Source organism: Octopus sinensis, linkage group LG12 (assembly GCF_006345805.1).
Source record: "Octopus sinensis linkage group LG12, ASM634580v1, whole genome shotgun sequence".
Taxonomy (NCBI): Eukaryota; Metazoa; Mollusca; class Cephalopoda; order Octopoda; family Octopodidae; genus Octopus; species Octopus sinensis.
In genome coordinates, this window is record NC_043008.1 from 46042231 (window position 1) to 46066391 (window position 24161).

A 24161-nucleotide genomic window follows, 5' to 3' on the forward strand; every position below is an offset into this window, starting at 1 on the left:
CTTTAAAATTGGCATATCATTTCATATGTGATGTAGAAGACTATTTTGTTTTCTACATCTTCCACCGTTTTCTTCAAGCTTTTCTGATTTAATTCATGTTACGGGTTATTTTTCCAAGTTATATTCGTTACTAAGCAGTCAGTGATAATTAGCATAAGCTATTTCTATGTTGTTGTCATTTGGATTGGGGTTAATTTTTTTTTGTAAATATCGCTTTAATTTTAATCTTCTCCGCACTAGGAACGTTAGTAGTTCCATAGGGGTTTCCCTGCGCCAAACTCGCGGCTCATATGTAATATCTGTATCTTTTCTGATATGAAATGTTTTCTCTTTCCTATATATACATACATATATATATATATATATATATTATATATATATATAATATATATATATATATATATAATTTGCCGACGATTGAACACGTATTTCTGAAGCTTCGGTTGATACTCCTGTTAAAAAATGTCGAAGGTAAGAAAATAGAGAAAATATAATGAATGTCATGGTTGAGGATCGATTATCTTGGAAGCTGCAATTTTTAACCAATCGGACAATGCTCTGCTTTTCTTTGGACTAGAACACAGCAAAATGATGAACATAGATTGTGTTTTTGAAATGACAACATAGCGAGCACCATTGAAAGCCACCAGCTGCGTCGGTGTGAACACTTTTATGCAGTATGTAATTCCATTTAAAGAGATTAGTTCGATGGTTGGATCACAGAAGCAGTTTCCTATATGCTGCAACGAGAAAGAAATATAATGTAGTGTGTGTGTGTGTGTGTGTGTGTGTGTGTGTGTGTGAGTGTACACACACATACACACACATATATATACATATACACGCATATATATTTACATTCATATATAAAATTTGAGACATTATGGAACGTAAAATATAGTCCTTCAGTTCTTCAGTTGGATATACCTTAGAAATATCAGAGACACTGATATTTTTTCTCTGACTGACATGTAAAGGTTTTTTTTTTTTGCTGCGATTTTTTTTTTGTCCTGTCACAAAATTGGTGGGAAGAAAGACAGACAAAGCCCCGGTCTTTATCCCATGCAATGCGGTACAATGTACGATACTAAAAGTAACCACTGACTGTATTGTAGAATCATGAACAGGGCGTTTACAGATTTTCTATCTTCTCACATTCGCTCACGATATTGTATTGTTCCTAGGCTATGGAAGAGGGTCAGAAACACGGAGTTCTGCTGCCGTGTGATGTGACTGGGTTCCCAGCATTTTAACAACACTGTTATGCCAACATTCATACCAATACCCACATACTTGTCCAAACAAAATACATAACAATCTCTCTCTCTCACTCTCCGAGTGAGTGGACAAAGGAAAGAAAGAGGCGCTGAACACATTTTGTAGGAGTAAGATGTCTTATTGGTTCGCAATTCATTCGGCCTCCATGCGATTTAAAGTTTCATAGGATTCTTAAAGAAACTTAGCTTGTTCAGGCTCATATTACCGAATGGAGGCACCCAGGAAGACCAAGATGGTTGTTGGTAAATAGGGAGCTATCATTCAAGGCGGGACATATGGTATTATCGGTCGGCGTGTTGTCAGCGTACAATCGAGATTAGTAAGAGCAGTTCCAGTTATAACGACCATACAATACTCGTACTGTCGCTGTATCCTTGATCTTACGCTTACACCTCCATGTCACTTGCCTTGACCAATAGCAGCCTTTTTTTCAGCAGCAATATTGGACTCCCTCTACCCCTCTATTCAGTAATCTGAGCCCGAAAGATCTGGGCCTTTGTATGAAACAGACAAAACTTTAAGTCGCATGAAGCTGAATCGAAATGTTTTAAAGAATAATAATAAGCATTACAAAGACAGTAACAATATATATCACTGCCGTTAGGTTGTTAAATTGCTAATAAGGCACCCATATTATTTATAAAATTATGTGTGTGTGTGTGTGTGTGTGTGTGTGTGTGTGTGTGTGTGTATGTGTCTGTCTGTCTGTCTGTTTGTGTGTGGGTGTGTGTGCATATCTCACTACATAAAAATCTACCCGTAATGGTGACGCAATTGCTCGGTAGCTTACGAAACACGATCCTGAAGTCTTGCAGGAGCTGCAACGAAAAGAGAATAATTATTATTCAACCAAATTCGCAAAATATTTTAGAGATAATTCATTTGACCTTGTCAGGAAGTTCCTCTTTCTACTCTCGAAAACCTAAGAAATTTATGTTCAATGGAATTACTTATGTCACCTGTTCAAAGTTTTAAGTTACTTCATTGTTTAGTTTCAGGCTTCCAATTTGTATTGCTCTAAAAGTGCATTTTATCTATTTCACAGAAAAACCATTAACAGAAAATCCAGAAATTTATTCAAGCAAAGTGCGTAATTTTCACTTAAATATGTTTTGTGCTATTCTTAACTCTTGAAGTGCTTGCGATGTTTCAGTTTGACGCTTTTTCTCTTTGAGTTCAAATAACACCGACACTAACAGTTTCATAGACTGTAAGTTGACTTCTTATAATTATCGCTCACATTAAATGTAATCTAGTCAATGTCCTCCCTTACAATTTTGAAATTTTTAAAAGCAGGTATTAATGTACCAAACAATAAATCAGATGTTTAAGAAGAAAAGCCTTCGCGTATTTATGGTCAGTTGTTAAATGTATGGCATAATGACGAATGGCAGAATGGGTTTCGAACGATTTTTAATCCAGAACCTAAATTTCTGACGCTAAATTCCCCAAGGTAAGATCGTCTGTTTTACAGATACGCTGAAAACTCCTGATATTCCTGTGTGACAAATATAAACGTAATTTTATGTATATTTAATATATTATTCCTAAATGACGGGGATACGTAGCAGGAAAGTGGGAGTTCTAAATTAAATACATTGCAAGATGATAACACTCTTTGGTTTGCCTAATCGAATGTTCAGTTATTATTAATAACTAGGTTATGTTTGATAAACTAATGTCTCACTGACATACTTCTATGCAATTCCGCTTATATACTGTAATTAAAGCAAATCAATATGGATGTTCTGATTCTTCTCCAAATTATATTCATGACAATAACAATACAACCCTGTTTAACAGCCTTCGTTTGGTTTTGTTCCAAGCGCTTACAGTTTCAGTTACATGTTGAAAATTGCCTGCAATTGATTTTCCCCATTTAAATTTAACACCATTACTATCACTTATCTTCCACTCCCCATATTAACTAAAGTGGCTAGAAATGAACCATCAGCTGATCAGATGGGAAGCCGACAAGCAATCCCCTCCTTATTACAGACTTTACTGATAAATGTTTAACATATAATAACGTGCGAAAATATTCTGTAGTGTCTGATGGGAGCAGCCAGAGACAAATAAGTTCACAACAAACTACTCACAGCACCATAGTTATTATGAGACAAAAATAGCATCATTTGGATGTTTTCAGAAACATATATTAAAATAAGCTGCTGTGATAGCCCCGAGAGGGTTGCATGAAAAACCTTAGCTTTTATAAAATCTGAGAGCGGATTTTGTTACATTCAAGAATTACAATAATGTCTGTGTGTGATTTTACGTATATTTTGACTTCGTACGAAACTAAAGATACATACATACATACATATATATATATATATATAATATATATATATATATAATATATATATATATATAATCTTTTCCTTGTTTCTGTCCTTGGACTGCGGACGTGCTGGGGCACCACCGTGAGGGCTTTAGCGGAACAATTAGACTCCAGTACAAATTTTAAAAAAAATCCTGGTACTATATTATCGCTATCTTCTTCCAATCCATTAAGCTAGTGGGACGTAAACAAACCGACACCAGTTGTCGAGTTGTGGCGGGAACGAAGACAAAGATGTGTTCGCGCACGCGCAAACACACACGCCTAAATATAGATATACAACGGGCTTTTTGTAGTTTCTAACTTGTAAATCCACTCACAAGGCTTTGACTAGCCCAGGGCTATAGTACAAAGCACTTGCCAACGGTATCACGCAAATGGACTAAATCTGGAAATATGTGACTGGAAGCCACCCATGTCATATATACACACAAGAGCGCACACGCATATAGTCAGAGAAAGAACCATTGACACACCTTTAAGTATATAATCATAGAAAAATTTGAGTGAAGATTACTATTTAGTAAGTCGATGCCATTAGCTTTTATCGGCCCTAAACCAATAGGCAACAGAAGCTGATCATTTTTTAAATTCATATTTTCAAAGAAGAAGCAGCGAAATAAAATACGTAAAATAAATTCAGAAAAGTGTTTAATAATTTAATTTCTAAGCCAAATCCCCTAAGAATTAATGAGAAATTATAATGGAATTTCAGAATTAATTTGTTTCTTCTCCAGAGACTCAAAGCTTGCTTTACTGAGAGACGTAGAACAATTTTAGTGTCAATTTCACTACAAGGACTTTTGTTTACAAATTAATCCAGATTGACAAAAAGAAAAAAGATAATTTCAGCACAATTTTAGACAGAACACAGCGATGAAAATGATAAATGTAAGAATTATATTAGTTTCACTCATTATTTTTCAAACCTTTTGTAAGTGTATTTACGCCTGAGACCAGACATCATACCATTCCTGCTTTTAGAGAGGTAGCGAAAATGGATTAAATAGACACATCTTTTAGTAAGTAGTAACTTATGATGATAGCACTGTTGTTTCTTTAGACGGTTGGCGAAAAAAGGATTTAGGCACTCCCATAAATAATATATGTGTATGCATGTATATATATATATATGTATATATAATAGAAATATTAAAATTACTAAGTCTCTCTAAAAGAGAACAGCAGCAGCGTTCCCGGAAAATAATAGTTATCGCCATACTAATATGGCATTCTTATAAAAATAAGAATAAAGCTGTCCACTTATTAGCTCCATGAGGCCATCGCCTTAAGTTAGCTATTTGATACACAAACTGTATCCATATAACCTTCGAACAAGGGAGGTCAGTCGCTCCACACTAGTTGACCGGCAGCTACAGACGCGTTTCGGGGTATTGCCCCTTTTCAATGCAGCGTAGCCAGCCAGTAGGTGTCGCTTCCGACAATCTCTGTTCGATGGTTTTATTTACCTAGTTTCGGTGGAATACATCCACTTGTTTTCAATAATAGAAATATTAAAATTACTAAGTCTCTCTAAAAGAGAACAGCGAAACTAGGTAAATAAAACCATCGAACAGAGATTGTCGGAAGCGACACCTACTGGCTGGCTACGCTGCATTGAAAAGGGGCAATACCCCGAAACGCGTCTGTAGCTGCCGGTCAAGTAGTGTGGAGCGACTGACCTCCCTTGTTCGAAGGTTATATGGATACAGTTTGTGTATCAAATAGCTAACTTAAGGCGATGGCCTCATGGAGCTAATAAGTGGACAGCTTTATTCTTATTTTTATAAGAATGCCATATTAGTATGACGATAACTATTATTTTCCGGGAACGCTGCCGCCGTTCTCTTTTAGAGAGACTTAGTAATTTTAATATTTCTATTATTGAAAACAAGTGGATGTATTCCACCGAAACTAGGTAAATAAAACCATCGAACAGAGATTGTCGGAAGCGACACCTACTGGCTGGCTACCCTGCATTGAAAAGGGGCAATACCCCGAAACGCGTCTGTAGCTGCCGGTCAAGTAGTGTGGAGCAACTGACCTCCCTTGTTCGAAGGTTATATGGATACAGTTTGTGTATCAAATAGCTAACTTAAGGCGATGGCCTCATGGAGCTAATAAGTGGACAGCTTTATTCTTATTTTTATAAGAATGCCATATAGTATGGCGATAACTATTATTATTATATATATATATATATATATATATATATATATATATATATATATATATAATATATATATATATATATATATACTGTTGTGTCTGGGGAGAGTCATTCTCTTTTTGTGCCTTATAATTTAACACACTCACCGGTAAAAGTTCCACTTATTTCTTATTTTATATGCACCAGTGAATTTTACTATGATTCAAAGTAGACCAAATACAATGTTTCGCAGTTTTATTTTTAAGTTTGAACGGTAAGAAAAACTGAAACAATACATTACAAATCATTTCTTGTCATTCTATTACGTTAACGATTAACATAATATTTACATTTAATTAATGAAATGTTAGAAGGCCTAGCATCAATTTAATTGACCAATGCACACTTGTGGTTGTCGTGTTTCACAATGGACAAACATTAAAGACAATAAAAGACCTGCTACACGAATTTGTTTAATCCACTCTATCAGTTCGTTAGGAATCTCGTACTACTGTGAAAATGTGTGAAACACGGGAATCCCTTAAAATGCAGCTATAAACAAAGGGTATTTAAAGTTCAATTCTGAAATTCTCGACATTCCAAATCGATAAAATAATTTCCGGTTACTCTATTACTGTCAAAAATTGATGGCAATCAACCAAGATCATAAAACGTTAGCCACACAACATATTTTAGTGTAGAAGACTAACTTCTTCAAAGAAAGCGGTAGTAAGAAGTCATGCATGTTTGTGACGAAATAAACACCGGAAACCAATGAGGAGAACCATTTTGAATTAGAATATTTGTGGCTATGAGATTAAAACTACTTAATGATTCTCTTCATTGAGGCTGTTTAGTGATGAATAACTCTTCACGTCCCTTCGAACAGACAGATAACTTCTACAATAGATGTGGTAGTTAAAAAAATACACCCAGAGAAGCCGTCGATACAAATTAACTCTAGGATAATTACACTATCTTAAACAAATATCTAGTTCTTGCCTAACCACCGCCTTCTAAGTAAGTTCCTGTCCGTTGTCTTTCCTCTGACTTTATCACATAAGTCAGTAGTGTCCTACGATGTTAGTTAAAACATTTATCTCTCACTACCCAATACATTTACACTTAACAGGTTCCGTGAAAAGTTAGATATAAACTAATAACAGACATCAAAAACAGTTATAAGCATGAGGTGAAGCGTGAAGGTTAGGCGCGGAGTGTGCAGTGAATCGAGACTAAAAAAACCAAGGTTGCGACAATGGTGTTTGCTTAGTTGATAGACTTGGTTAACAGAATGTTCAAATCTCCGACGTCAATAGAAATAGACAACTACTTTGAGATAACTGCAACTGAGTTAATTGCATGAACTTTAGCACTAGAGCAGTGGATAACTCAACGAATATGCTAATTCGCTGTTATCAGTTTAATTCTTGGTGAAGCCAATTAGGATCTCTGCTAAAACACTTCATCAAAAGACATTAATAGATTGCGGATCAGAAAACATTTTTATCTAGAGCTGTTCCTTACATTGTTTTAACAGACAATGATTTCAACATCATGAATAACCTACTTGATTAAAAGGCTTTATCGTACTCTAGCGTAATTCCAACGAAGGCACTGTACGCTAACTATTGCAACGTAAATATCTTTGTACTTAATGCACAATATATTTGTTAGCTTGTGTACTTTGAATAATGGCAACATAAGATAATGAAGAAAAATCAGCTGAGTAACGGATTACAAACCACTTTGTAATAATATACTCCTAAATTAAAATCCTGCTCACACCGTCGTTTCTTACATTTCTGAAGATAAAAGAAGCAATCGTCATTTGTTAAAATCTATTCAATCCACTTCACAAACAGCATGTCTTGGATTTTATACATACAAAATATACACATATATACATATACATGTAAGCATATACTCACAGAATATATATATATATATATATATATATATATATATATATATACACATACACGCCCGGAAACATGTTAATAGCTTAGTAGTGAAATTTAGGATGTCTCGGTTTTCTGTGTACCGATTTTGATAAAACTTTTCCCAGTTGGTCTGCACACTATGGTAATACCGTAGTTATGTTTTCATTATTCTGTGTAAGGTCATTTCTTTTTTATTTCAGATTCTTCAGTTTTTGGTTGAACCACGCTTTAAGAGCTTTTGAATAAAAATAGACTACCTAGACATTTTTTCAGAAAATGAAGGGTAATTATGCATATTAAGCATATATTGAGTATATATTTAACAGAAAACAATAATAATATAATAACATTTATTGACATAATGAATTATTTAGCCACATGAGCGCCAAGGAAGAAACCATCCGATTGAGGGACCTCAAAGATTGTGAGCGCTAGGGATTTAAGGAATATTGGCGGAAACGTGGGAAACCTGGACAACCAAGCACAGCCATTTTCACCGCCTCCGGATTTCCTCATGTACCGAAAACCACCAGAAATCGCGTATTAGGGACCATGGCTTCAATGATGCGAGAACCCTTGAACTGGCTTCTCACAGGAGTTTTAGGTTTCAAAGAGCCCAAACGTACATGACGTTAGAAATGAGTTGTGTTCTGTTCACTGACGAAATCAGGGCGACCTTTGACGAACCTGGCGGTTGAGCAATGGTTGGTTCTGTTTTGGAGATGAGCGCCGCCAACGTTTACGACGTCAGCAACAGGATAGAGGATTCATGTTGTGGGCTGGTTTCATGGAGACAGACTTGTTGGCTCAGTCAAGGTGCCTGAAGAGGTTAAAGTGACAGCAGCCGCCAACTGCAATCTCCTGAAGGAGTTCTTGGGTCCCTGGTTAAATGACATACTGCTGTCCCTTATAAGGAATCCCCTATCGTATTCATGCATGACAACGCTCCCTCTCACTCTGCCAGGATCACCCAAATATTCTTAGGGTCATACAGCAATCCTATCAAAACTCTTTGGCCCATCATTAAACAAGATGTTTATGCCGAGGGAGGCTAATTACGTCTAAAGATGGCTTATGGGGGACCATCAAAACTGCAGCAGAGGCAGTCCAACCAGCTACTATTAAGGAATTGACAAATTCCATGACTAATAGGGTTTTTGAAGTTATCCCTCGAAATGGTTCTCATGTGGCTAAATAGTTCCTTATGTTATAACATTATTATAGTTTTCTGTTAAATATTTACTCAATGCATGTTTAATATGTATCATTACCATTCATTTTCTGTAAAAATATGTCGAGATGGGATGTCTTCATTCAAAAGCTATTAGCGTGTGTCACCTAAAAAACTGAAGAATCTGAAATAAAAAAGAATGGTCATTACACAGAATAATGAAAGCTTAAGAATGGTGGTGCCATGGGGGTGCAAACCAGCTGGGAAACGTTTTATCAAAACCGATTCGGAGATAACCGAGAAATCCTAAATTTCACTCCTAAGTCATTAACGCGGTTCTGGCATGGGTGTGGGTGTATATATATATATATATATATATATAATATATATATATATATATATATACATGCAGGTGTGGTGATGCAAACTGGTAAAAGAGAAGTCAAAATATGAGTATATGTATATTTTTATTAATATTCAGCACAAGTAAGAGAGTGATTCCTGCTCCTAGAGTTTCGTGCGTTGCCACTTATCAAGTTTGAAGTGTGCCAACGAATGGAACTCTTAGACATTACTTCTGCTAAATGTATTAGAAATTTACAGAAATATAAAAGACGAAGACAGGTGTATAAACAACAAACTGGTGCATTAGTTTAACGCTCGGGAAGGTGAGAAAGTCTTTTACATTTCGAGGCAACGTTCATCAACAGAAAGGAACATGAAGAAATAAACAAAGAGAAAATAACTTTTGGAGCTATCAGTCAATCATGGCGGCTGGCTGGACAGAGGCAGTTAGTAGTAGTAGTAGTGGTAGTAGTAAGCAAGCACTGTAAAAATCGATTACCTGCAATTCTTTGTTTGTTATCTTAAACCCTTTCGACCTGGATAAAGTGAGGCCAGAATGCAGCACAAGACCAGCTTCTCTCAACTCTAGGTTTTTGAAATTCTTGAGTAAGTGTTCCAACCATTTCTTCCATGATGAATTCTGGTGGTAGTGGTTGGCCGGAGCAAACGCTAAACTGTTCATTTTCGGTATGACTGGAAATATAGGTAAATTGTTTACGTAATCATTAAAATGCATGACGGTATAAATAATCGATAGGTGTCAGGGTGAGCTGTCACAGATGCACCAACATTTCACTGATTGCACAGTCAATATAAACAGAAGGAATATTGCCAATACGCATGCGTTCTACTTGTGCTTCTCTATGATATTCAAACAAAAGGCGGCGAACTGGCAGAAACGTCAGCACGCCGCCGGGCGAAATGCGCTATTTCGTCTGTCGTTACGTTCTGAGTTCAAATTCCGCCGAAGTTGACTTTGCCTTTCATCCTTTCGGGGTCGATTAAATAAAGTACCAGTTTCGCACTGGGGTCGATGTAATCGACTCAATCCGTTTGTCTGTCCTTGTTTGTCCCCTCTGTGTGTAGCCCGTTGTGGGTAGTAAAGAAATATCCATGATATTGAAACAAACTTAATACCTGCCCTCCCGGCAACATGTATATTTCTTAATTATTATTTACCAGAATAAGGTCACCTATGTATACACCAACATAAAAAACTCATTCACTATATCCGCTTGCCTTGTCCATCTCTATATCATACACATGATACTGAAGACATGAAAACAACATGTATCTAATCAATACATGAAAAACAGCAGATGTTCAGCGCAAGGCAATTCAACACATGTTTGTGTGACGCAGTTTGAACATTTTCTATATTCCTTTTTGTTGATCTTTTATATCGAATTATTTTCACCAATAATATTACGACGCACTTATAGCTTTACTTATGGAGAGAAAACTTTTTCCAAACAAACCTGAGAGCAGCATAACATAAAAATAAATTGTCGCGTATGTAAAATATATCATTCCACATCTGCATAGACACACTCAAGACAGTCACTAATTCATAGATGTATGAGTGTGAGTGCATGTGTAGAGATGCCACTCACTCACACACAAACACATACGTGGATCTCTCTCTCTCTCTGATATATATATATATATGTGCGCGTGTCTCTGTGTATTTAAACCAATGTAATATTGTGCGTGCTGTATATATATATATATATATATATATATATATATATATATATATATATATGTATATATACATATATATATATATATAAATTAGAAAAAAACCCACCTTTTATCAAATTTGATATAGCAAATTTTATACAAATTTCTATAATTTGATTTAGTATTTCTAAATAGAATTTTTCCCTGTACGTTTGGAATATTATTCCCTCATATTATCATTATTATTATTATCATTATTATTATTACTATTGTTATTATTATTACTATTACTATTATTATTATTATTATTATTATTATTTTTATTATTATTGTTACTATTACTATTATTATTATTATTATTATTATTATTATTATTATTATTATTATTATTATTATTATTATATATATATATATATATATATATATATATATATTATATATATATATATATATATATAATATATATATATAGTAATAATGTAGGGTGAAATTAATTAATTTAGAATAATCATTAATTTCACCATGTAGATTTCGGCATGTAAAAGCCCCAAGTGCTGTGGTTTTACTGAGATCTCCCTTTTAGTAGAAAGGAATAGCTAAAACTCTTTGACTGCTATTTCTAAATTCGGTGTGTGGTGAGGCAAATCGTTGCTAAACCCTTAATTACTATATATATATATATATATATATATACATATATACTAAATGTCAGGCTAGCAAAAAAGTTATTTTGAAGTTTTTTGGGCTACCAGTGGTCTAGCGTGAAAAAAAAAACTAGTCTTTTGATTAGTTTTATATATATGTGTGTGTATCAGTATGCATGTCTGCATGTAAGCATGCATGAATGGCTTCTCTGCGTTTTTCTTTTCGTCTTACGATTTTTTTCTTAGAAACCATTGTATAAGCCAATTGTAGAGTAGAAGGTGCAGGCTCAAGGCGCCACCTGGCGAGATCCAATAACAATATAATACAGTTGCGGAGCGAACTTCTTACTCATGCAGTTATGATGGTGTGGACTTGTTTTTTATGTATAAATGTGTGTGCACGTGTGTCTGTGTATTTATACCAATGTAATATTGTGCGTGCATTTGTATTTATATACATATTATGTGTATTTATGTATATTTTATGAGTGTCTCTTGTGCATTTAAGTTTATTTATGTCTGTGCGTATTGGTGTATGTATTAGGTTTATGTATATATTTATGCATATAGTAGATGTGTTTAGATATATATTGTGTATGCATGTGTATTTGCGTATATATTATCAGTGACAATGTGCATTTAAACATAAATTACTGCGTGAGATTGTGAATAGAATAAATGTAGAGAGTAAGGAAGATCCGTTATGCTGTCATATTTTTACTGGTCCAAGATGTTTTCCCCGGAAGTTGTGTTCGATGTTGACTTTACGGTAGTTTGATAGATGTTTAAATTTCTCAGCATGAATACATACATACATACATATAAAGATATATATGTAGGTATCTATATGTATACGTATCTATCTATATATTTTATCTTTCTCTCTCTGTATATATATATATATATATATATATATATTATATATATATATAATATATATATATAATGATATATATACACATATACATACATATATATATACACACATACACGTAGACATACATCCATGCATGCGCGTCTCTGTGCCTGCGCATGCGTGCATGTATTATTGTGGTGTGTGTTTGGGTTTGTGAAAGAGCTGCTGTATGTACGTGGATAGGTATGTGTTTGCATATTCTAATGGGAAACTTTTCTTTTATCTTTTGAGGATAGGCTGTGTGCCAATCTAATAAATCAATATATTGTTGATAAAGAGAGCGAAAGCGAGAAATGTAGATACATAGATTGATAGAAAGCGAGAAAGAGAAAGTAGGATGGTACCATAGCTGTAGCTGCTTCCGTTGGATTGAAAGATTGTGAAAGGTGAAGATGAAAGACGAAAAGCGGAAATGAGGAGATGAGAAAGCGAGTTCGAGAATAGAAGAGAGAGAGAGAGAGAGAGAGAGAGAGAGAGAGAGAGAGAGAGAGAGAGAGAGAGAGAGAGAGAAATGGAAGAGAATAAGTACGGTTTGGTATTCTTTCCCCAGACACGTACCGAACGAAGTGGCTACTTCAAAATATAATTATTTAATAACAATGAAAAGCAAGAATATATGTCTTGTGTTCTTTATATAGACACTTGCAGCGAATGAAGTGGTTATGTGAAAATAGAATAATTACTTATCAGTCCTGAAAAGACACAATACATAGGTCGGCATCATTTGCGCGCGCGCGTGTGTGTGTGTAAAGGACGAAAGCAGAAGAATAGTAGGTTGCTTATAGAATCGATAGTGTTCGATTAAGTACTGCTTGTTAGTTGGTTAATTCTGGTTAAGTTCTAATTATGTTCTGAGGACAAAATATTGGACTAAAATGTTGACGTCAGTGACTGCAGCATGAATATGGTCCGTTGAATGAAATGAGGAGAATAAGAAGAAATAATGGATTCGTCAACTACGGTTGCTACTAGCAACTAGTAAATAGAATTATTAGTAAATAAAAGCAAACGTACACGAGATTAAAAGGTTTAGTAATTATTTTCCGGGATAATTCCTCAGAAATTACAAAGTTCAGGCCAAGTAATTACAGTAATTAAGGAACAATATTATAATTAATGAAGAATAAACCTCCTACCTCCTCACAAATATGAATGCCTGTATGTTTATATGCGTGTGTGTGTATGTGTGTGTGTTGCGTGTGTGCGTGTATGTGTGTGCTTGTGTGTGCGTGTGTGAGTGTGTGCGTTTGTGTACTTGTGTGTGGTTGTGTATTTGCGTGCTTGTGTGTGCGTGTGTGTTCGTGTGTGTGTGTATAAAACCTTGTACATGACATACAGCTAATGCATTGATGATTGGATATAATAGCTACTTAGGTTGGAGGCGGGTGTGTCTTGGTAATCACAAAAACCATTTGAGAATAACAGGAAGTTAATGGAGCAAATCAACTTTTGAAGTTTTTTGTTTTTAACCAGCAACATGAACCAATTATCGCTAATTAACACTTCTTCTCATATAATACCATTTTCTGATTGGTCACTCACTAATGCGCAGAAATATATATATATATATATATATATATATATATATATATATATATTATATATATATATAATATATATATATAGATAGATAGATAGATAGATAGATAGATAGATAGATAGATAGATAGATAGATAGATAGATATATCGATAGATAGATTGGTAGATAGACAGATAGATAGATAGATAGATAGATCGATAGATAGATTGGTAGATAGACATGCAGATAGATAGATAGATAGATAGATAGATAGATAGATAGATAGATAGATAGATAGATAGATAGATCGATAGATAGATAGATAGATAGATAGATAGATAGATAGATAGATAGATAGATAGATAGATAGATAGATAGATAGATTGGTAGATATACAGATAGATATATACATATATACATACATATGCATACATACTTAATAACAGTTTGATTGAGATCCACGAAACTTAAAATTTCAAAGGCTCATAGAATGAACCTGACTCGTCACACGTCTACAGGTAGAGTAATAGTATATGGAATAATTTCAAGATTGCTGCCAAACATCAGTCATTTACTTATTTCAGTCAGCATAGCAAGGAACTTCCCGACACCCCATCCGTATTATAACCTTTTCAACCTCCACATCTTCAGTGTCAGTTACTTCAGCTTAGACAATGATTTCTTCTAACATTGCACGCCACAGTAAACGCAAACACACGTCTAGACATTCCCCAATATTACCAACTGCCCAATGGGAGATGCTGTCTCTTAAAGGCTTTGGTCTATAGAACCACTGTCACAATATCAGATGGCATGATGGCCAGTGACCCACAAGGGAACGCATAAACGGAATTTGCTTTTCTTTATTTGCAGGATTAGGGAAACATTCAACCTCGTAGTCCCGTTTTATTTGGAGACGATGTGACGATCGGAACGACTTCCCTAACATCGAATGGAGAACCATTGATTAGGCACCTCCTTACGTCTCTGAATTCGCAATTGCCAACTCTGCCGCACGAGAAATTGCACATATTCCAGCAACATGCAGTATACGTCAACAGGAGAAGTGAGCTAACTTATTGTTACCACCAGAGGCACACCTTATTAATGAAGTTGAATCCACTGACAGCGGACAATCCACACATACTACCTTCGGCCTGGCTGCTCCACCCTCAACGATAGGGTAATATAATGCATGCCGCCAGTATAGACTACAGCCCCATCAATGCTGTGAATCCAAACTTAGCATTGCCAAATTTGTATCCAACCCCACCAAATGTGCTCCCACCGAAATTCTGTTGCCGCAACAGCGTTATTTTTTCATTAAATCACGACAAATACCCGGCAAATACAACGAACTGATGTCACGAAACAAAACATTGGGCAGCTTCGAGACATAGGGTCTACGTGGGCTCAAGAACAAAATAACTGATGTCGCTTACAGACCAGTAACGTTATTCGCAATTTTTAATCAGACTGTTCATACTAAATTTGCGAGACCTATGAAAATTTCCATGTCCATCATTATTTCTCTTCCTAGAGTGAAAAAGTTTTCATCCATCTTATCCTGTCACTTCACACATCTCAACCAACCTTCTTATTGTGCGCTGTGCGGTAAAACGTTAAACTTCCACTAATATCCGCTTAGAAGGTAATATAAGTAACCAGCTATATTTCAGGGATATCCGACACGACAACTGCTAATTTCCGTTCTACAGACCATACATACCATTCACGCCTCCGTCTTGACTTTTATACAGACTTAAAACGTTCCGCCTTGGATTGGAAATTTCCACCAAGATTTCAATTTCTAGCTTCATTTCCTTCAACATCATAACCCTCACACACACAGACACACACACACACACACACCACACACACACACATACACACACACATACACACACACTACATTCCAATCTGCCCATCTCCCCCCTACACACACCTATAACTCACATGCGCAAAATGAACTTTTCCCTTTCACATCCATAACGTGACAATATGTTGCCATAAAATTGTGATCAATGATTCCATTAATGACACTTCTCTGTTTAGCATCACACACACACACACACGCTTGCTATACATGATCAGCCACATCAGGTATGTCTGTCATGTTCTTAGCTCTTCATTTACTGTAAATACACATCAGTTCAATGGAGAGTGACAACAGCCCCGGGAAAGACAGAGTTGAAGAACGATAGACAGAATATTTGATTAGTCGGATATCTCTACAAATATGTTTCTAGGGGATTTGCATGTGGTAAGACTAATATGATATTTTCTTTCTACTTGAATGCTTTAAAAAACAGAATATTTCTGCAAGAAGATTTGTTGCCAATGTAGTCAAGCTGAGGTTCGAATATTTTGCGAAAACTACAGTAGCTTGGTTTGTTATTGATGGTTTTGTTAGGCAATGGATAATTAACCTCACATCTGTTCTGGTAACAGTCTTCATAATACTGTAGCATACGAGAGACGTACGAACTGTTCAGTGACTGTATAATTAGTCGAAAGGCGGGTGGCTATTATTGTGTGAGAAACACTGCATTTTACATAAGTATTCGAATAACTTAAATGGAAAGCTGAAACATCAACGTTAAATTTCGAAACCTCTAAACTGGAAATACCAGAATGATGTAAAAGTGCATTTCCTCTCTAAACGGAAGTGTAAATATGTTGTCAAGCTGTTGTGCTGATTATCACTTACCTGCAGTTTCTACAATCGTAGAAGTCATTCCAACATTCAAACCTAAGCTAGAGTCCCCCATTATTCTTATCCTATCTGCTGAAAAAAGATTTCGGATCCCGATTCTGATTGAGTAATGCTTAAGACGTTTCGCGAAGCTGCCTATTTCACATTCAACTCAATGTATAGGTCCACCCCATCACTAAACACACATCCACTTTTTCCAAGTACAATACCCACCGAGTACACTCGCAAACATATGCACACACATGCACACACAAGCGCACACACACACACACACACACACACACACACACACACACACACCACACACACACACACACACACACACACACACACGTACAGGTTTAAAAGTTTGTATATTACGTTTAAATTAGCGGATGCCATTTCTGAGTGATGGGACTGAGTTTCAAAATAAAACCGCGTGTTGTAAGTACACATCTCCATACACTGTGTAAATACATACATATGTGAATTTGGTGTGAAGGGAAATGGAGACGTCAAATATCCTAACTACTTGAGAAATATTTTAATTAGGAATCTAAAAATATTTCCTGTCGTTTTGATTTGTTAAAGTGTTCTATTTACAACATTGACTAACAAGGGCAGCAGATTTCATTATATTCTAAAAATATAGCCTTTTTTTTTTTTGTCTCTCTTTGCATTTACAACTTCGCTCCTGTGCTGCAAATATCAAATGAAGTTTTATGATAAATACAGAGCTATCATGGCTATCTGTTATTGACTACGCATAAATGTTGAAATTGATACTCCTTTCTACAGAAGAAGGTAAACTTTTCAAGAGAAAAACAATCAATATGCCGTCCCAGAACCGTTAGCACGACGGGCGAAATGCGTAGCCGTATTTCGTCTGCCGTTACGTTCTGAGTTCAAATTCTGCCGAGGTCGACTTTGCCTTTCATCCTTTCGGGATCGATAAATTAAGTACCAGTAACGCACTGGGGTCGATGTAATCGACTTAATTCGTTTGTCTGTCCTTATTTGTCCCCTCTATGTTTGGCCCCTTGTGGGTAATAAAGAAGCAAAAAAATAGTCATCGTAACTTTCAGGGAAAATTTAAATCTAATTCATTTCTATTCAAAATATTTTACTCTGTCAAGGATACTGAAATAAATTTTTTATACATCGTAGAACTTATTAAAAGGCACATCTCTCGAGGTTGGTATTTTGCTGCAGCCAGTTGTTTGGTTAAATAAATCGAACATCGACCACATTTGCAAGCGATTATATCCTTTTGTTTTCCTATCCTAAATCTTGTACTCTGTTTCTTCTTTCCTCTCTAAATAAAAATAAAAATACTAAACAAGCATTGAGTTTCATTTATTCTAAAATAATTGATTATCTCTCTCCTCAAAATTGCTCGTCTGTTGCCTCGACTAAAAACTGATTGTAAAACAAAAGATAAATTCTAAAAGCCAAGGTCTTGACATCAGTTTCTGTTTCGAGACACCTCCTCCTAGCAGATGCAGGTTTATCAGCTTTGCATCTGAAATATTAAAACCATGGTGGTGTGGTAGTTGAAATGGCAGAAAATTGAACTTATTTAAAGGCGGCGAGCTGGCAGAACCGTTAGCCCGCCGGCCGAAATGCTTGGCGGTATTTCGTTTGCCGCTACGTTCTGAGTTCAAATTACACCGAGGTCGACTTTGCCTTTCATCCTTTCGGGGTCGATTAAATAAGTACCAGTTACGCACTAGGGTCGATATAATCGACTTAATCCGTTTGTCTCTCCTTGTTTGTCTCCTCTGTTTGTAGCTCCTTGAGGGCAGTAAAGAAATAAGAATATAGAACTTATTTAGTCTCATCCATTTGAGTGTTTTCACTGCTCTTCACAACATGACAGTTTCGATAAAATAAACACCAAACACACACTCGACTGACTCAACCGATTCAATATTTCTCACATGAAAAATTTTCTCCATATTCCCTAGTTTTCAAATCTTAACAATTCATTCCATAGAATATGAATTCCAGTTTGTTGAAATCAGTTCTCTCTAATTTCATTATATTCGTAAAAAAAACCATGTTGTATTTTACACTTAATTAAAAATTGCAATTTGTATTCTGCTCTGATAAATAGAAATCTGATAATTAATTAAAGTTGAAATTTGTATTCTACTGCTTCCAGATGCACAATTTATCTTTATTAAGGGAGACTATTTAAACTGGTGTTACGCAGCTAAAAGAAAAATGCGAGTTAACTTTTAGCAAATATTCAACATTAGCGATCAAGTTCAAATGATTAGTATTCACTCCAGTAAAGTGTGGTTGCTCTGAATCAGCTTATACGTTAAAATTAGTATTCTCCTCGATAAACTTACTGTTTCCTATGTTCATGGCTTTTCAAATGTACAGTTAATGCACAGCGAATTAGTAAAAATATTTACGTAAGCCATTTGGCGACTCAGAACACCTATAAATGCACTGCAGCGTTCGTAGAAGGGAGGAGGACGATATGTCTGAGTGTAATCACTCTTTTGGTTATAGTGTTTTTACATTTCATTTAATTGTATTTCCTGCATAAATCAATACGCCTTACTTCTTCTAAAAACCATCAAACGGACATCGTTCACTGTTACTTAACATTAAACCTCTCTGGTCTGTTCTTCTCGTACAAGAATTTACACTCTATACTAAATATAATTATGCAGAGCTTCATTGACTTACAGTCAGACACGTCGCAGTTATGCAAGCGCCAGTCTCTGGCACATTGATGTAGCCGTATAGATTTTATTCATGGTTGAACTAGTCTCAATTCCTTTGAACTAACTGAAACAGGTTAAAAGTCCCAAATTATAGACTACGTTTCTCAAAAGCGTTGAGCCATTGGCTGTTCTTGAAAAACAAAGTGATGTTTTACGGTCCACTCGACTACCATGTTTTATATTTAAATTGATATATCGCCTTTCATCTAAATAGTTACGTGATCAGATCACTATCATCGAAAATTTTCAACTTGAGAGTTTTAACACAACCTTAGTGAAGATGTGTGTGCAAGTTCCAGTTAAACCTATTGAAATGTTGTACGATAATATAATATGAGATTTCTGAGAAATTGCGGTCTTCTTGTAGGACATATGACTCAGTCTTAATTACATCGAAAGCTGCAGTGACTCAGACAACAAAGTGTTTGTATTTGATGCATCAACGACGGCGGCTCTTACCTCCGTATTTAACAGTGATAGGAAACAGCGGGCTGAATTGGATGCTAGAATTGCAGATGCTGGCACAGTCGTACGCCAGCTCCAGTAATCGTTCCTCAGAAAATGAGAGGTGGGTAAAAAAAGCCAAACTCGCTATCTTCAATTCGATTTACGTGCTTATCTTCTTACGGAGGTAAAAAGAATCTTATCGAAGTTGGCCTTTTCCAGTCACGAAATTGAGACTCTAAAATCAGTTGGACTCGTGGATGACTCTAGGTGGGCGAACCAAAGAGGGAGTTTCTGCGTCCTGTTTCGCATTGCTAGAAATAGGAATTATATTGCCTCTCTTTACATTTTGCCATCTTAAAAAAAAGTACACATTCGATGACAAAGTTTTGGTACACTATGCTTGGAAAAATATGATGGAATGGTCACAGAGAGAGAGAGAGAGTCTTTGATAGCAGATCTGCTCGAGCAGAGGTGGCCTGGAGCTGAACAATATTCCTTGTAAATAATTAGTTTAACAAAATGACTTGATCTAACTCGGTGTGGTGGGACCGGAACAATTTGTGTAGAAGTGAGATGCTGAGCCTAATTCAATGATGGTGAGGAAGAATCGTGATAAACATCTACATCACATTTATTTTCTTATATTCACTTTTCCTTTATGTTCTAATAGACTTATATTTGTTATTAAGGTGTCAACTACCGTCCTGTTAACTTAGTGAAATCACTGGATACGATTCCACTGTAATTCTTTTATGATATTTGGCACCGTTTTAATTCTTAGGTTAAAAAGTCTGTTCCCTGTCAATGTTATCGTTCATCACATCTAATATTTAACTTTAAAAATAGGTAAATCAACACGCAATCATGCCGAGACTAACGTTGATTTACCATAATCGAATTCTGCTAAGTTCGCTGAGATGGTGATATGACATCACGAAATCTCGGACTGATGAACAGAAATTCTCCTTGCTTTGATAGACAAACCTTTCTTCAGCCCTCGCCTTCAAGAAATTTTTCACTTCTGTATAGCCTTCGTAACTATTGCAGTATAACAAGAGTTCGATAGCGGCAACGAAATGCTTGAATTTGCAAATCATATCCAAATGAAGTTTTTAACTTTTGACCCAGCAATATTGAGAAAGGGGAGAGTTGATTACATCCACCTCAAAGCACAGCTGGTAATTATCGATCCCGAAAGGATGCAAGGCACAGTCGACCTCGGTGGAATTTGAGCTCAGAGTGTGAGGACGGACGAAAAGCTGCTAAGCATTTACTCCGGCTTGCTAACGATTCTGCCTTAAATGACATCCAAATATTACAATATATTTCACCAACTACTCCTTCTCCTCTCTGAATTTATTTTATCCGTTATTGTTTTTACGTAAACAATAATAAAATTTCATAAAATTCAGATCCCAAATAGATACGAGATAATAGCTATAAATATATCAAGTTATCACGACCCTAAATAGGGTACTAATCTATTTTAGTTTACACCCCCAGAAATTTTGCTGTTTATCTGAATTCTTTAGAGCTAGGTAACCTGAGGTAAGGCTGCAGGCATTCTTGGTGCCATGAGAGAGTGAACTTCAACTTAGTAACCATGAACCGTTTGGTAGACTTAATATTACAGCTGCTCCGCCGCCGACTTGTTCTTCAATGACTGGAAGTTTAGCAAATAAAGTTGAACATCAAATTTAATAACAATAATGATTTGCTAAAATGGTTCAGGAAGAATAGTCTGCAAGAATCTAGAGAAGCTTTTAGTGCTGTGTTACATTCTTCATACATTCAATAGGACAAAACGTGAATTCATGGGGGAAAAAGCAAAGAATAATAAATGCAGAAAAGAAACAGCAACAGCAAAAATGACTAAAAATGTGTATCGTCTGAATTTCTGTCTGTGTGTCTCACGCTAATTTCTCTAACCAGTATATGTGGCTCATTAAAATCTATTAGGCAGTACACATTTATACGTACGCGCATTCACACACACACACACACACACGCATGCCGCACGCACGTACACACACACACGCGCATGTCGCACGTACGTACACACACACACATACGCGGTCGCGCGCGCACACACACACACTAAACGCATGTGTGTGAGTTTCCTGTTCATTCTTAGAGAGTGTTCGGCCTAAATATTTGCACCAGCAGCAGAATCACTGACACCACCACCACCACCACCATCCTTCTCCCCCTCCTCTTAGAATGCGAACATTGCCACCATCCACCCTCCTCACCATCAACACCACAACCACAATCATACCACTCTACTCCAGCGGATTCAGACTGGAATTATACTTGAAATCTAGTTGGAGATGAAAAAAATAAACTTTAAATAAATAAATAAAACATCATGTTGCTTACTAAACGTGGAAAAACAAGCAGTTTTTTATTCATTTTACGCACATCTCCCTTGCAAAAGAAATAAGTAAAAACTATCTCAGCCCCTCCACTATCATAAACACTGTAAGCAGCACACACACACACACACACTCACACACTTTCATCTTACCCCTCCAACACTACTCATTATATCGTATTACTTTTAACTTCTAGGGCGATCTCTCACAGTAAAACACTCGACATACATAGAGTAAATAAATTGAAGAGGACGAAAACGAAAATAGGTCTTATTAATAGGTCTTATTAATAGATGCCGCGATTCTACGCATTCACAGGGTCTAGCGAAAGCACGTGTCTCATCAGTCACGCGTTCTTTCTTTACAATGCGTAAAAAATAATATACAATACATATCTATCTATGTATGTATCTATCTATCTATCTATCTATCTATCTATCTATCTATCTATCTATCTATCTATCTATCTATCTATTTATCTATCTATCTATCTATCATCTATCTATCTATCTATCTATCTATCTATCTATCTATATACACACATATGTGTATATACTTATATATATATATATATTATATATATATATATATATATATATATATATTGTGGAACAGTCAATAGCTTTAAAGAGCATCAAAATTAAAATTGTAGCTGAGAAAGAGTTAGTGGATATGGAGGAACGGAAGCCACTTGAACACTGAAATACGTGTATGATGATGCTTCACGCCGGCTATCAAAATGCTGACCTTACGACTGTTGCTCGATGTTCTTTGAACATTGTAACGAATGCAATGTGGGACATGGACAACTAAGGCGTTCTGACTGCGTCCGCAACTTGCAATTCGTTGTCACACCTTTGAACTGGGACTTGGCTCTATTCAAACGGTTCTGTGAAGATGTAGGAGGCTGTGATTAGTCCCTAACTGGAGAAAGATGCAGCTGGGAAGCCATACATGTATGGCAGCAGGATTCGACTGCTTGCCATACCTCCGAAAAGAATCAGAATTGGTTGACGGAGAATTTCTACAACCTCTCCAGTCTAATTTTCTGACTTCCGAATTCCTCCGATTGCAACATCAGGGATTACTATGAGCGGGATGTGGTTGCAAAAGCTAACAATCGCTCTACCTGCAACGCTAAGTACGAAATGTTGGCTAAGATCAAGGAGGTGTCCGAAAACCTTCTCAGAGACACACTTGTGCCAGATTCTTGAGTCATCTTGGATCTTGGGAACGTGGTGGAAGCTGAGAGCAGCTAGTTTCATTAAACTGTGGTCTCCCAGCGATATATATATATATATATATATTATATATATATATATATATATATATATATATATAATATATATATATATAACGTAGTTTTGTATTTGTTGAAGAATTGAGCTCGCAAAGTATTTTTGTATTCTTATTCTTGTAACCTCGTCCGTTTTTCCGTCCTTGTTTTGTATACATTCGAGGCTTTCTTCCAAGGAATCTAATGTGCTTGGCTTAGATTTTCCTTTGGGCCTGGCCAGATCGGAGCAATCTCAAGATTAATCAGCCGAAATTGCGAGGATGATCCGGTTCTTGACTGAAGATTAAAGGCTTCGAATGTCCCGTCCGTGTTTTTTGTATCGTCTTCTAAACGTTTGGCGTTCTTGTCCCAGTTTGTATTTTTTTACATATGTATATATATATATATATATATATATAGCGACGCCCGTACCCCTTTCGTCTTATACGTAAGTACATATTTATATATATATATTTGTATATATATATGTGTGTGTGTGTGCGTGTGTGTGTGTGTGTGTGTGTGTAACATATAGACTTTAGTACATCTTTCATATTCAACTAGAAATGTTTCTGTTCCATGTATACTTTCATCGTCAGTTCACACAAAAGTTCAAAGTGAAAATTTACATTCT

The 24161-nt window shown here is 35.9% G+C and overlaps 1 protein-coding gene across 1 annotated transcript in view; it reads right to left on the minus strand.

Moving 5' to 3' along the window:
- Positions 1 to 432: 432 nt before the first annotated feature.
- Positions 433 to 24161, minus strand: part of LOC115218133 — a 34781-nt gene continuing 11052 nt past the window's right edge. Inside the window, exons 2-3 of the mRNA XM_029787930.2 lie at positions 9730 to 9923; positions 433 to 740 (exon numbers count right to left, since the gene is read on the minus strand). Of these exons, the coding sequence (XP_029643790.1) occupies positions 501 to 740; positions 9730 to 9912 (423 nt within the window). The 5' untranslated portion in view covers positions 9913 to 9923 and the 3' untranslated portion in view covers positions 433 to 500. The remainder of the gene's footprint in view (positions 741 to 9729; positions 9924 to 24161) is intronic.